The sequence below is a fragment of the Marmota marmota genome, unplaced genomic scaffold (assembly GCF_001458135.2).
Source record: "Marmota marmota marmota unplaced genomic scaffold, marMar, whole genome shotgun sequence".
NCBI classification, from domain to species: domain Eukaryota; kingdom Metazoa; phylum Chordata; class Mammalia; order Rodentia; family Sciuridae; genus Marmota; species Marmota marmota.
Window position 1 is genome coordinate 17,134,131 of NW_025999999.1, and position 13,216 is coordinate 17,147,346.

Consider the following 13,216-nt stretch of genomic DNA (forward strand, 5'->3'; position numbering starts at 1 on the left):
TAGAAAATATGCTTCCCGTTGTTCCTCTTCCTCCAGAGCCTTTAGCAGCATTCCCATGGGGATTATAAATCTATCTCCAAATGTGGGAGAATTTCAAGAGTCTCCATCTGAAGATAGCCATCAAATTCCAGCCCAGAGCAAAAGTAAAAAGAATCATTTCTATGCCCGTACTATTTGTGGCTGCCCCTCTCCTGTTGCCTTCACCTGGGATGCCCCACCTGCAGCCTGGTTATCTGGTGAACTCCAGACTTCTCCAACCCAGTTCAGACATCACGTCCTCTGAGATGCCCTCCTGGCTTCTTTCAGACATGCTCAGTGCATTCTCTGTGCTTCAGGTACCTTTTAGAATCTGCTCTAGAGTTGTTGGTTTACACATCCATCATCCCTCTCCTCTCCCAGATACACCAGGGCTTATAATACCATGGTGCCTAATATATGCAGGTAGAACAAATGAATTAAATGCCCATTCTGCCTTAGCTTATGCCATAAGTTGCAAGGAAGTCATCCATGAGATCTCTGCACCATCCTGTTGTGATAAGATTCATCTGGAGACTAATCACATTGGACATAATAAACAATAATTGCTGCCAAGGACTCCACTAGCTCAAGCCCTGGACTGACAGGCTGCTAGAACTTGGTACTGGTAGCCTTGTCTTTACTTCCCTCTTGTGGCCAAAAGTTGCTGCTGCATCTGGGGGAAAAAATTTCATTGCAACCACAGAGCTTGGGATACTTGTGTCTCTTGGCGCAGTTTTTTTTAGGATCCCTGGGCTATTTTGAGCCCAGGATCTAGGCCCTGCATGTATCTGTGATCTTTATTCCAGTGCCTTGAAAATGTGTTAATAGAGTAATAGCTACAGTGTATTAATAACTAGGTATAAGTATAAAGAGACTCCACCAACTCTGAGTGTGAAAGGCAAAGACAGAAGAACATGTGACAAGTTTCTGCTTAAAGACCTTGCAGTCTATTTGTAGCACCTTCACCCAAAACGAACACCACCGTCGCCTTCTAAGAAACCTAGAAATACCTGCCAGTCTAATAGCCAAGGTCTGAGCCCAACATCCCTGAGGTATGCCCTGGTCCCACACTTGTGCCTAGGTGTCCTTGAACAAGTCATGTCATCTGCAAAATGGCCCAGTAGGTTCCTGCTCCACAGAACTCGGTGATCAGTGCAAACGATGTGCCTCGTCCCTCGGCCTCGTGCTGCAAGCAGTGAGTTCCGTGAGCAAACCACAGGTATTATGAGTAAGGTTCTAAATTATCTGGCACAGAGAGAACAGGTGCAATGTGATAAAAAGCTGGACAGGTAGACTCCTGACCATGGCCTTCTTAGAGACAGAGCTCACTATTTTTTCAGTCCTCAAAACCCATCCCAATGTGTTTATTGATAGGATGCTCCATCTTGAGCAAGGTTATCCATAGCACTGCCGTTGGCACAGGCTGCATGGAAGAGGCCACCATCCACTGGCTCTAGCCCGGGTCTCCTCGCTTCCATCTCTCCTGGCTTTACTCATGGCAGACATCACTAATCAATCATCGCCCCCTCCAAGACCCATGGCAGACATGACGAATCAATCACAGCTGTCTTTCAAGCCTATCATGGATATTATCTCAGAATTCTCATTAGAGAGCTCCAGGCAGCTAGAGCAACGGAGCGGGGTGGGGAAATGGCATACAGTCTCATCTGTCTCTCCAGGTCTTGATACCCGAGTAGGTTAGAGATGTGTAGAGGAAGGAGGAAGGTATTTTAGCCAGAGGAGGTAAAGAAAATTGAATTCTAAGTGAGAAGACAGATGGGAAAGGGGAAGGAAGTGAACTAGGAAACCTAGAGAGGGGCTGTGTCACAGAGGCCCTCGCCTGGCTAAAGCCACAGGCAGCAGGGACACATGGCTGTTGGGAGATGAGTGTGCGATGAGGTCTTTGGGGGGCAAGATCTGTCAGGGCCAGGGGGCTGTGAAGTGGGCTGAGCGCAGAGGCTGGCCGAGGAGGCTGGGACTCCGGAGGCTGGGGAGGCCGCGGTGGACTCCTCCACCCCACCTCCGCACACTGGGAACGAGGAAGCAGAGCCATCCATGTGGCTTCCTTGGGCGTGGGCGCCGGGGGCTCTGCAGACTGGGAGGACCACGGCACCTGCCACAGGGTGGGGCCTAGGCACAGCAGAGAGAGAATGTGCTCACTTCAGGCTCAGGGAGTTGGAGGTGCCTTTGGGACAGACGTCCAGTGGCCATTTCCTGTGGGCCGCTGGGAATGGGAGACTGGAGCCACAGAGGGGAGGGAAGAGAGAGGAAAGCTGATGCTTCCCGGGTCCAGCCTCGTTTCCACTCAGAGGAAAAGAGCAGATGGAGAAACAGATGAACTGGGTAAAGGTCGGAGCTTAATTAAGAGCTGTTCGCTGCGACCGGGGGGTTCCAAAAGACACTGCGTATCTGGGTCAAGTATCCTTTTCACAGTATCACCTAAAATGAGTAGGAAAAAGAATTTTTTTTTGGTAATAGGGAGCAGTAAGTCTCATGAACAGGACCCCCAATGTCCCTATTGCTAAGAAAGAAAGTATATATTTAGCTGAAATGCCCAAGCCATCAGAAGAGGGGTCAAAGGGGTGGTTTCTTTATGAGAAGACTCCATTTCCTAGTGGTTTATAAAGTCACTTGGACTGGAAGGTAAAATAGACCTGGATCTGAACCCCCAACTCCACCACTTCCTAGCTGTGTGACCTTGAACATTATACTTAACCTCTCTGAACCTTGGTTCCCTTATCCATCCAGTGGAGATAACCGAGTGTCTAGTTCATAGGGCTGTAGTGGTAATCAAATAAAATAGTGCATGCAAAAGGTTTAGTTCAGTACCTGACACATAATCAGCATTGAATGGGTGAGAACTGCCTTTTTATCCAATCATCTAACGTTCTTTTAGGAACAGATTTTAAAACAGCCAATATACCACTTTTCATTGCTGACATGGCTCCTTGCATCTCCTCTAGGGGACAGTCCACCATTCATCAGTAGGGTAAGTTTCCTGTGTCCCAGGATGTAGGTGAGCGGCCGCCCCCACCTGCTCGACAGGAAAACTGAGAAGAGGCAGGAGCAGAGTAGCAGGAAGGTACTGTGCCCTTGGGTCCCAGCTTGGGGACCAGGGACATGATGTTTGAAGCAAGAAGACACAATAATTATACAAGTAAATGAGACCCTTGGTGTGAATGTCTGACAACGGGTCTCAGAGTCTCGGGACAAATCTCGGATAGAAATAGTAGCCACAGGAGCATGAAAAGGAATCTCAGGTCACAGGGGCCTTTCGAGGCTGGGCACACAGAGACCTTCGAGGCTCTCCCATCCCTGGGGCCCTCTGAGCCAAGCTGGGTGCAGGAACGTTATGGAAGGAGAGACTGCAGCCCGCTTCTCCCTGGACTTGCCCTCTCGTTCCGTGAGCCTTCACTGAGCGCTTTCTCTGAGCCCGGGACCAGCTGTGAGCTGGGCCAAAATAGACGGTCCCCGGGGAGGAGCCTGTAGCCTGGGGAACAGCAGACTCGGGCACAGCCCTGGAGGCCCACACAGTCCCAAGTCATCATGGAGCTCAGAGGCCCATGGGATCCTCTGCTTCTGCCCCTGCTGGGCAAACACCAGCAAAGAGACCCCACTTAGGGCTTGGGAGGAGGTTGGTGGCAGTCGACACCATGGGGGTCCCTCTGAGAGCGCTGCCCACTGCCCTGTGGTGGCCGTCAGCTAGTCCTCTCCCTCCCTCACCCCAGGAAGCTTTGGGGTTGGTGGGGCTTGGCTAAGCCAAACGTGTGGAGACCTCCTCCTGTCCTCTCTGTTCCCACTGTCACCCAACCAAACAGCGTCTGATCATGGGGACACATGGCACCAGAGTCCCCTGCTTTGAGTGGCAGGCAGAATTTCACAGAGGTCAGACATCAGATTTGGAATCAGCTACATCTCAAGTCACATCACTAGCTTTGCCAAGGTGACAAGTGACTTCATGTCTCTAGGCTCCAGAAAGGTGCACAGAGCAGAGGACAAGGGGACCTCCCTCCTGGGCCCTTGATGACAATGAAGCACAGCTTCGGGGCTCTGAGCCAATGCCCGGCCCCCTGGAGCCCACAGCAAATGGGAGCTGTTCTTCCACAGCGTAGGGCGCATCCTCCCCAGCGCTGATTCTTCAAGAATCGGAGTGAATATAGAGTCAGAAGACCTGACTGAGATCTGGGTCCTCAACCACCTCGCTGCTCCTTCTGTCCCTGAGCATCCCCAAGTCTCTCCGTCCTGGTCATCGTGGGCATGGCTGTCCGCCCCACTCTGTTGTGAGGATCAAATAAGACAAAGGAGGGGCAAGAGCTTTGCTCACCAAGTGCCGCGTAGCTAAGGGGAGTGTGAGCTGAGGCTCCCGCGGCCTCCGTCCCTGGGGGCAGCCCAGCCTGGCACCCGGCTCTTCCCCTCCCCCCAAGGCCTCTGGCTCCTCCCCGGTGTTGAGCATTCCTACCCTGCTCCCATCTGTGAATCTTTCTTAGATGAGATTCTAAGTCCCCTGAGGACCAACCCTGCATCTCTTGTTCTATAACCAAGTCACAGTCCATCCCACCCAGGGTGGAACGGCATTTTGCAGGGTCCACTACAGGCTCCCCTCCCAATGACCCTGGCCAGAGAGCACGGTTCCCATTCCCATTCTCTAGATGTGCAAACTGAGGCTTAGAGGAGCCGGGCAACTTGCCAGTGCATGACTTTTCCCAGGATGCATGGCAGCAATGTGAGCCGCGTCACTCTGACCCCAAGCCAAGGGCTTAGCCCCATGCAGAGTTGGGCCACTTGGACCCCAGTATATGCATTGTGCTGGGTCCCCTCTAATTTCAATTTTACACCTATAAGAGGGGACACTGCATAAGGGGTCAGGAATCATACCCCAGAGGTTCCCTTGAACCTCACGGGAGGCCCACTATTGAGCCATGTAGACGCCATCCGGGTCCTAACCCCAGCAGCACACTTCTCGGCCCGGCGACTGAGGAAGTCAAGTTTGTGTTCACCATGGTTTTTATTACCTTACGATGGTTTGGCATTTGGGGTGTCTCCTGGGCCCCTGTGGAAATTGCCCCTTCCAGGGCTGGATAGTCTCTGAAGATCATGACAACGTGCGTTCATGTCTTTTATTAGCAAACCAACCAGCCTTAGCCCCAGTCACCTCCTATCTAACACACCGAGCCCAGGCTTCCCCGGCCTGACCACCCGGGGGCAGGCACCAGGCGATGGGAGACCATCTCTGTAGCCAGACCCCACTGTGATTCTTCACATTAGCCAGTACTAAGGTGTGGCCCCAGCCTGCCTCCCCTCTCCCACAGAAACCCCAATAAAGTCTCTGGCCTGGGCTGCGTGCTACCTGTGCCTCCTAACCAAACTGGTGCGTCTCCACGCAGCATGGTGGGCCTCTTCTCTAGGGAAATGAACATAATGAAAATCTTCTTTCAATGGCATTGCTGTCTCTCTCCAGTCCTCTCCATAAGTTAAAATCCTACAGATACGTTTTAAGACAGCATCTGGTAACAGGCTGAGCAACTGTCCTTGTGAAGCCTGTGTTCTGGGAGAGAGATGGGGGCAGATGCACAGTGGCAGGCAGTGACAGAACCACAGGGAAAACAGGTCAGAAGGAAGGACTTAAAAAGCCATGGGGTGTGGAGCCTGAGGCATTGGTTGGTGGAGGATGGTGCCTCTAAGGAAGTGACATTTGAGATGTTGGTGCAGGTCAGCGGAGATCTGAAGATGTGAGGAGATGAGCAACGTGGATCCTGGGGAGGAAGAAGTGCAGAGAACATTCCAGGCCAAGGGAGCATGCTGGGTGCATGTGCGGAGAGCCTGGAGGCCAGCGTGACTGGCCCTGAGCCAGTCAGGGGAAGAAATGTAGGGATGAGGATGGACAGGTGAGGCCCAAGGACACGGGGCACCATAGTGGACTTTGGCTTTCATCCTGAGACAGGAAGCCACTGGAGATTTTGGTCATCAAACAGACAAACAAAATTCACCTTTGTCTTTCCTAATGTAGGTCAGTGATTTTCAAATGGGGACATTTTAGCCCCATTCCCCATCCTGGGGCCATTTTGAATCACCAAGTATGTGGGGAGTTGCTGGAGGCATCACGGGGGTGGAGGCCAGGGACGAGGTCGAGTGTTCTAAGATACACAGGACAGTCCCTCACAATGGCGCATCCTCTGGCCTACAGGGCCAACAGCGGGAGGTTGAGAGACCATGGTGGAGGCCCAAGGCCAGCAACTCGCTCTCAGGAGGGTAGCAGCCCTTCACACACACGGCATCTGAGTCCCCGGAGCTCTGAGTGTCCCCAGGGTAAACACCCTGCCTGAGTGTTGGCATGTCCTTCTCTACTCCAGGACTCCTTTGCTGGGACACAGTCCAGGCCACTTCCTGTGGCGTGGTGCCTGCTGTGTGTCAGCCGAGGATGATGGTCCTCTGCGCTCAGGGCCGTCAGCATATGTACGCAGCCCTGATGGGTGTGTATCCTGCGTCCTGATGTGTAATTTATTAGGCCTAATCCCTGTCTGGGAGGACCGTAGGTCTTCCCTGTAGATATCAGTGGGAGGAAGATACGCCCATTATTATTCCATCAGGACTCCACTGGGAATTCCAGCTGTCCCTCATGGGTATCACATGTCCCTTGGATGATTTAGAGTGGATGTCCTAGGGCCTCACTCCTCCCAAATCTCAGGAAAAGTATCCACCCATTTCCATAAATATGTCCCAGCCTCTTCTGATTTCCAAACTCCTTCTTTCCACGTCATGCCAACATTGGGCTTCTACTAGGTCAGATCTACAAATGTGGGGAAAGAAGCCCGGGACATTGACTGTTTTCTCAAAAATGCAAGTGACGGATTTGAAGGCTAATGTCAGCGGCAAGGTTTCCGACCTCACAACTGGTGTTTCCAGTTTCCCTCTGGAATTATCATGGAGATGGGCTGCTGGGGCCAGGTGGCATTTCAAGAATTCTCTTTCCTCCTCCAGTCCGAATGTGCAGCATCAAAGAGCAGGCGCAGAACGGCCGAGAGTCTTCACCTCTGTTCCCCACACAAGGAGTCAGCCCTCTCTCAATCGTCCGACCTTCCACCACTTCCCAAGTGCAAAGTCAGCTGTACCCAAGGTGGTGCTGAGGTCCCTGGATTCCAGTCCCCCATGCACTAAGGTCAATGGCTCATTCCACGTTCATTTCCAGGCCGTTACATCCCATAGTGTGGAGGCTGCTACCGATTGCACTTGGGAATGAACCACAGAGCTGTCTGTTCTTGATATCGAAAAGTGCCCACTGTCACCCACCGTCACCCGCCCTGCTGCAGCTGCGTTCTTCACTGTGGGAAGTGGCTGGGCCCAGGAGGGCTGTGGAGCCAGAATCTCGAATTCTAGTCCAAATGCTCCGTCTGGGTACCTGAGATCCCTCTGGTCAGCCACGTCCCCTTTCTAAGCTTCAGTCTCACTGGGCACATGGGAACCTTTGTGCTTTCTCCATTGCCTTGTGAGCAGTCAATGAAATCAGGCAGCGAAAGCAGCTTTCAAACTGCACAGGGCAGCTCGGATGCTGTGGTTCTGTCCTAATGGCTTGCGTGGCTGTGGAGAGACCAGTGAATGAGGGGAACGAGCACAGTGCCTCCGCCCCAGGTGAGCTGAAGCCCCGGGCTCAGGCTGAGCAGAGGGAGGGTCAGTGTACCGACCCTCCTCCCCCATCAGATGGGTGGGTGAGGGGAGGGGCTGGCTCCTCATGGAGGCCCATGGTCCACCTGTGCTTGGAAAGAGAATACTGTGACCACCTAAGACAGTAGTAGGCCTCCCTCCCCTTCCACCCGCCATACACAGTGCAAGAAGCAAGAAAGTTCTCACACTAAGTTCTGGAATCATTGCTGTTCAGCTCGTCAATAGTTGCCTTATAAGAACAACCTTATGCCTAAGAAGCGTTTTAAGCCTCTCTAAGCTGCAAAGATTAGAGTCGGGGTGGGAGAAGGACAGAGAAACACCAGGCCGGAGAGTGCTCGCCATGCAGAAAAGCAGACACCGCACTCGGGGTAGATCAATCCCCAAATTGGAACGGCCGGACAGGGTTCTGAGAAAGGAGAGAAGGGATCAGAGGAAGCCCCTGGGCAGAGCCCCAGCACTGAACCGAGTGTGGAAAAGCAGGCTGTGTCCTTCGCCTAGAGCTGAAGGACAGAAGACCAGCCGATGGAGGACAGACAGAGGGTGGGAGTTTCCTGGGGGGAAGCTGGAGGAAGGAGAGGAGCGGTTTCCTGGGTGCTGTCCCTGGGCTGTCCCAGCGCACGGCGTCTTCCTTTCTCAGTGGGGACCACAGCCACCATCCAAAACACAAGCAAGGGGGCAGATCCGGCCACCCTGTTCCATCCCAGGCAGAGGGACCCTCACAGAGGGCCTCAGTACCCACCGGGAAGCTGTCACTTTCGGCTGGCAGCCCTGGTTTTCGTCCCCATAACTGTGACCTTCTAGATAAAGGTAGGCTTTCCTCCCAAAGGACTCCAGTCCAGGGTGGAAGGCTGGGAACTGCGTCCGAGGGGCAGTGGGGACATGGGCCCACGAGGTTCAATGGCAGCTTGGTCAAGATTTGTACGTCTTCCCGAAAGCCCAGACGGTTTCTAAGAGGACAGCGCTGGTTTGGAGGTGTTGGTGGCTTAAAATAACAGTCGCATGATTTTATAGTCACCTCTATAAAGCCTGAACCACAGACCCCGCAGGCCCTGTCAGGAGCAGGGAGTGACAGACTCCAGTGCACAGGAGGTGTCCTGCAGAGCAAGGCTGGCCAGGAAGTGGAGCTGCAGAGCAGTGAGGAGGGAGGAGGACCCGAGGACCTCGGCTTGGCTGTGTGAAGAAAGAAGAGAAGAGGGGGAGGGGAAGGGGGAGGGAGAGGGAGAGGTGGGGAGGGGAGGGGAGGAGGCCCCTTCCCCTCTGCCCAAGGCCCTGAGGACTGCAAGGTAGACATCAGAAGAGCCTAGTGAGGGGTCAGGAGGCCCTCTGTGGGAAGGTGACCACCGGGAGGCCACCTAGGGGCTGCCCCCAAAAGACGCTGAGCTCCTTCCTCTGTCCTCCAGGGCCCGTGGGCACTGCACTGAGGGATGGACGCCTTCGTCCCTTACTGACTCCTCTCAGAGCATCTGGTCATCTCTGGGATTGATCTTCTCTGCCGACAGGTGTGTGCTGAGGCAGGATGGCAGGCGTGCTCCTGTCCAGGGTCTCAGACACTCCCAGGAGCCCGGGCGGGCGGGACTGGGGGACACGCCAGCCTGGGGAAGGAGGGACAGGGCGTCCTCAGAGATTTATCCGTAGCCTGTTCCCTCGGTTCTTACCCGGCAGCCCCCAGGCCTTCCTACCTGTTGCCATTTTACCTGTCCTTAAAAAAAAAGTGCTAATACTTTAGAAAATATAAAATATTGTAAAATGTCATCCAAGCCAGTGGGCCATATACTTAAAGAAACTTTTTAAAACTCATATCAAAGTTATATGAACACACGACTGAAAATGGGCTTCTAACGAAAACAACCCTGGGCTTCAAACCTAGAGGAAAGTGTTTGGAATTTGTCATCGCTGTTGTGGCTCTGGGGATCCCCGCCCTGTCTGCAGTGATCTGCTCCTGACTGTACCAGTTCCACACTCCCCTGCTGTCTCTGGACGTGGGCACAGGAAGACCTAGCTCACTCAGGGACCCACTCTTCTCTTCTTTCCCCTACATAGCTACGTCAGAGTTCTTAGTTCCTCTGTTGGTCACCTCTCTCTAAATAATGCATTTATATTTTTTATTATTATTATTATTATTATTATTATTATTATTACTTTATTTTATTTTGCAGTGCTAGGGATAGAACCCAGGACCTTTTGCCAGGCAAAAGCCACACCCCCCGGCCCTATATCAGTTAATTTAAAATACAGTCATGTGTCACTTAACAGGATCTGCGGAGAACAATGTCCTTAGATAATCTCACAGTTGTGGGATCATCACCGAGCAGCCTGGCTGGCCAGGTCAGTGGCTCCGCGTGATGCACACAGGAGCCGCAGTAACACCGGACATGTGAGGCCACTCCATGAAGGATATTGAGAAGGGAAAGAATGGACCTCTCTGCTGGACAGGAACGCTCTGAGGCCTGTAAGCTGAGTCCAAGGATGCAAAGGAGTGAGGCTTACAAAAGGCAGCCTTTAAGGGAGGTTCTAGAAGAGGAAAAGGAATATGCAAAGGCCCTGTGGTAGTGATGGACAGCAGGCTGTGTTTAAAGAGCTGAGAGGAGGCTGCTCAGTCAAGCTTGGCAGGCAAAATGGAGAGTGGTCCAAAGAAGGAGAGGTAGCTAGAATGCAAGCACCAGAGAAGGGCCTGGCGTGTCCCAAAAGGAGTGAGGATGTTTGTTTGTTTGTTTGTTTTTCCTAAGCACAATAGAAAGGCAATTGAAGGATCTCAACAGGGAAGCAACAGGACCCAATTTTTGCTCTGGAAGCATCCACGAGGCTGCCTTTTCCTAATCAGAGACATAGACGCCCTGTTTCTGTGGGAAGAAGGGTCTATCTTCTCTCCAGATGTCATCGCCTGTGGCTACCAAATGGCTCCGGGATCTGAAGAGGAAGGGGTGTAACAGAGGGCCACTGGAGCCAGGATGGCTGTGTGGCCACATTTAACACAGGACTCGCCTCCCAGACCCACAGTGCACCCGGCTCTGGGCGTGCTCGCCGGGCAGAAGACACAGCGGCCTGACAGTGTCTGTGCCCAGGAGTTCCACCCGGATGGGAGGCTGGTTGCAGGCAGTTCCATTTCAGTCCTCTATTAACTTATTTTTTTTATCACCTGAACTCTTTGCCGGGCTCCCTGGCTCCACAGCAGGGGTCCCCATGTGACTTCTGCCGGGATCCACCCCCACTTTCAGGGAGTGGGTTGGAGGCGCTGCCCTCCACTTTTCAAAGCCTTTCCTCTGGTCATCAGAGACAGTCTCCTCGGGGTTGGTCTCTGTGAAATGGGGGGCTTTCTCTCCCCGTGCCCTCTCCTCCTCTCCCTCCCGCCCCCACCCCTCCACTTTTCCCTCCCCTTGATGCTGAGCCATCTGTTCAAAGCAAGCCATCTCCTGGAACAGCCAGGGTGGAGCTTGTCTCCGTCAAAGCTGCGCCATCCTTCTCTGGCCCAGCTCCTTGTATCTATCAAAACTAACTGCCATGTCACCTTAGGGGTGCTTTCTCCCTTCTTGGGGGCTCAGGGCAAGACGCTGCCCCCGCCGGCATGGGCTGGCGTTCGGGACGGGGGTCGGTGGATGACAGCGAGGCCGGAGCCAACCCAGGATAGCCTCCCACGCCCTGGTGAGCAAGATGACCGTCAGACGGTGGGGTTCTCACTCTGGCTGCACCAAGGTTTAGCAGTGGGACCTCAGTGGCCTGGTTAACCTCTCTTGTGCAAGGGCCCTGTGGTAGTGATGGGCAGAAGGCTGGGCTTAAGGAGCTGAGCTTTGCAGTCCTCTATTAACTTTTTTTTTTAATCGCCTGAACTCTTTGCTGGGCTCCCTGGCTCCACAGCAGGGGTCCCCATGTGATTTCTGCCAGGATCCACCCCCACTTTCAGGGAGTGGGTTGGAGGCGCTGCCCTCCACTTTTCAAAGCCTTTCCTCTGGTCATCAGAGAAAGTCTCCTCGGGGTTGGTCTCTGTGAAATAGGGGGCTTTCTCTCCCCTTACCCTCTCCCTCCCGCCCCCCACCCCTCCACTTTTCCCTCCCCTTGATGCTGAGCGAAGGAAGAGAGTCTCTTGGGGAGCACCTTCTGCAGTTCTCCAGTCTCTCACCAGCGCCCCGCAGTGGCCAAATCCACCTGGAGGCTGGAGAGTGAGTGCAGTTCCCACCAGTACAAAGCAAGGCAGGGGGAAGGGCCGAGAGAGCCTGAGAACTGTAAGAAGGGCCTGCAGTGGGCGTGCCCGACAGAGCTTCCCACTCTGGTGCACAGTGTAGGTTGCATGTTCATAAATATAACGCACCAAGAAATAACAGCAAAGTACTTTACATTATATTCACAAAACCCTGTAAAGTCAGGAAACTAAGGCTCAGAGGGATTGATTTATCCGAGGTTGTACAGCTTTAGGGAATAATTCCAGAGCGGCTGCCCAGCCCTCCTACCTGGTGCCGGAGCTCCTGCCCAGGACACCACGAGCCCCATGCAGTGGCGTTTGTGAGTGAGACTTTTGGTCAAAACTTCCATCTGGTCACCTTGTAGTAGAAGCTGGCCTGCTCCTTCCGAAGGGCAAGCCCTGCCAAGGGGAAGATCCCGGGCAGCCTCTCTGCTTTGATTTTTTTTTCCTACACGTACATTTTAGCACTTAGAATCGCTTCCTCAGCAACAATCTAGTGCTATAGGAAAAGTAAGAGGAATCAATTGCCCCAGATAGATAGAGAGAGAGTAGCTTTGGGGAAGAAGAATATCGAATTCTGTTCTGCCTAAGAAAGTAGAAATTAGTTCCCGACAAGGCATCCAAATAAGTGCCCTCCCTTTTGCACGGTCCTCCCAAAGGCTAGAGAGGTAAGTCTGGAGAGGGTGAGGCAAAAGGGGTGGGAGCAAGGCTCGGGGTCCGCAGTACCCTCTTTGTCCTCACATCGGCCCAAGTGCAAGCCCGGCTCCAGCATCAAAGGCCAGGGCTGAGGGGGAGGTTGCAGGTATTCAGCAGGCAGGTGAGAAGCCAGTGCAATTCCTTCTTCTTTCTATTCCTTTTTGGGGGGCGTGGGGTGGAGGGCAAAGAGTGTGGGAAGGGGAGGGATGATCTCATCTCCTGTTTTATAATGAAGCCCTGGGCCCAGAGCAGCGGGAGGCAGGGCTCTGCCCCCTCCCCCAGGCCTCCCACCTCTGAATCCTATCATCACCCTGAGGACTTAGTCCAAAGGGAGAATCGATATGGGACCCAAAAAAGCAGGCGAGAGAGAGCCAGGAACAGAAGGCGAAGGTCAGAGGCTGGCCCATGCTGTGTTCCCAGAGGCACCTATGACGTGGACCCCGTGGGTTAAAAACCAGTGCGTCAGTCACCCACTTTTAGATATCAGGGGGACTCTGGATTCCCGGGTCCTTTTGAATACACTAACCTGGCCACCTAGACCTGCGTCCAGGATGCTGAGGCTGGGTGCGCCCTGTAGCTGAGCTCTCGCCCCTGTCTCCACCACTGCCTAGTGATCCCCACCCCAAGTTCACGGCCGTCCTCGCCATCCTCCCACCATTCTCCCTCCTC

General features: G+C 53.5%; 1 protein-coding gene across 5 annotated transcripts; it reads right to left on the bottom strand.

Annotated features, from left to right (window-relative positions):
• Positions 1-4,989: 4,989 nt before the first annotated feature.
• LOC125617999 (wiskott-Aldrich syndrome protein family member 1-like) lies at positions 4,990-12,823 on the bottom strand. 5 transcript variants are annotated; one of them, XR_007349206.1, is made up of 3 exons: positions 12,120-12,823; positions 8,693-9,269; positions 4,990-7,593 (listed from the first exon to the last, which is right to left on the bottom strand). XR_007349206.1 is itself a non-coding variant. In XM_048807360.1 (2 exons), exon 2 carries the CDS (start codon positions 8,966-8,968, stop codon positions 8,051-8,053), a length of 918 nt encoding a protein of 305 aa, XP_048663317.1. In that variant the 5' UTR covers positions 8,969-9,269; positions 12,593-12,823; the 3' UTR covers positions 4,990-8,050. The 5 variants fall into 5 exon arrangements, 3 of the variants coding, with proteins under 3 accessions (XP_048663317.1, XP_048663318.1, XP_048663316.1); XR_007349205.1 differs by having other exon boundaries at positions 8,417-9,269; XM_048807360.1 differs by having other exon boundaries at positions 4,990-9,269; positions 12,593-12,823.
• Between the last annotated feature and the right edge of the window lie 393 nt (positions 12,824-13,216).

Coding starts and splice junctions, on each gene's coding strand:
- LOC125617999 (XM_048807360.1), bottom strand. CDS start 8,968: ATGTCTACCTTGCAGTCCTCAGGGCCTTGGGCAGAGGGGAAGGGGCCT.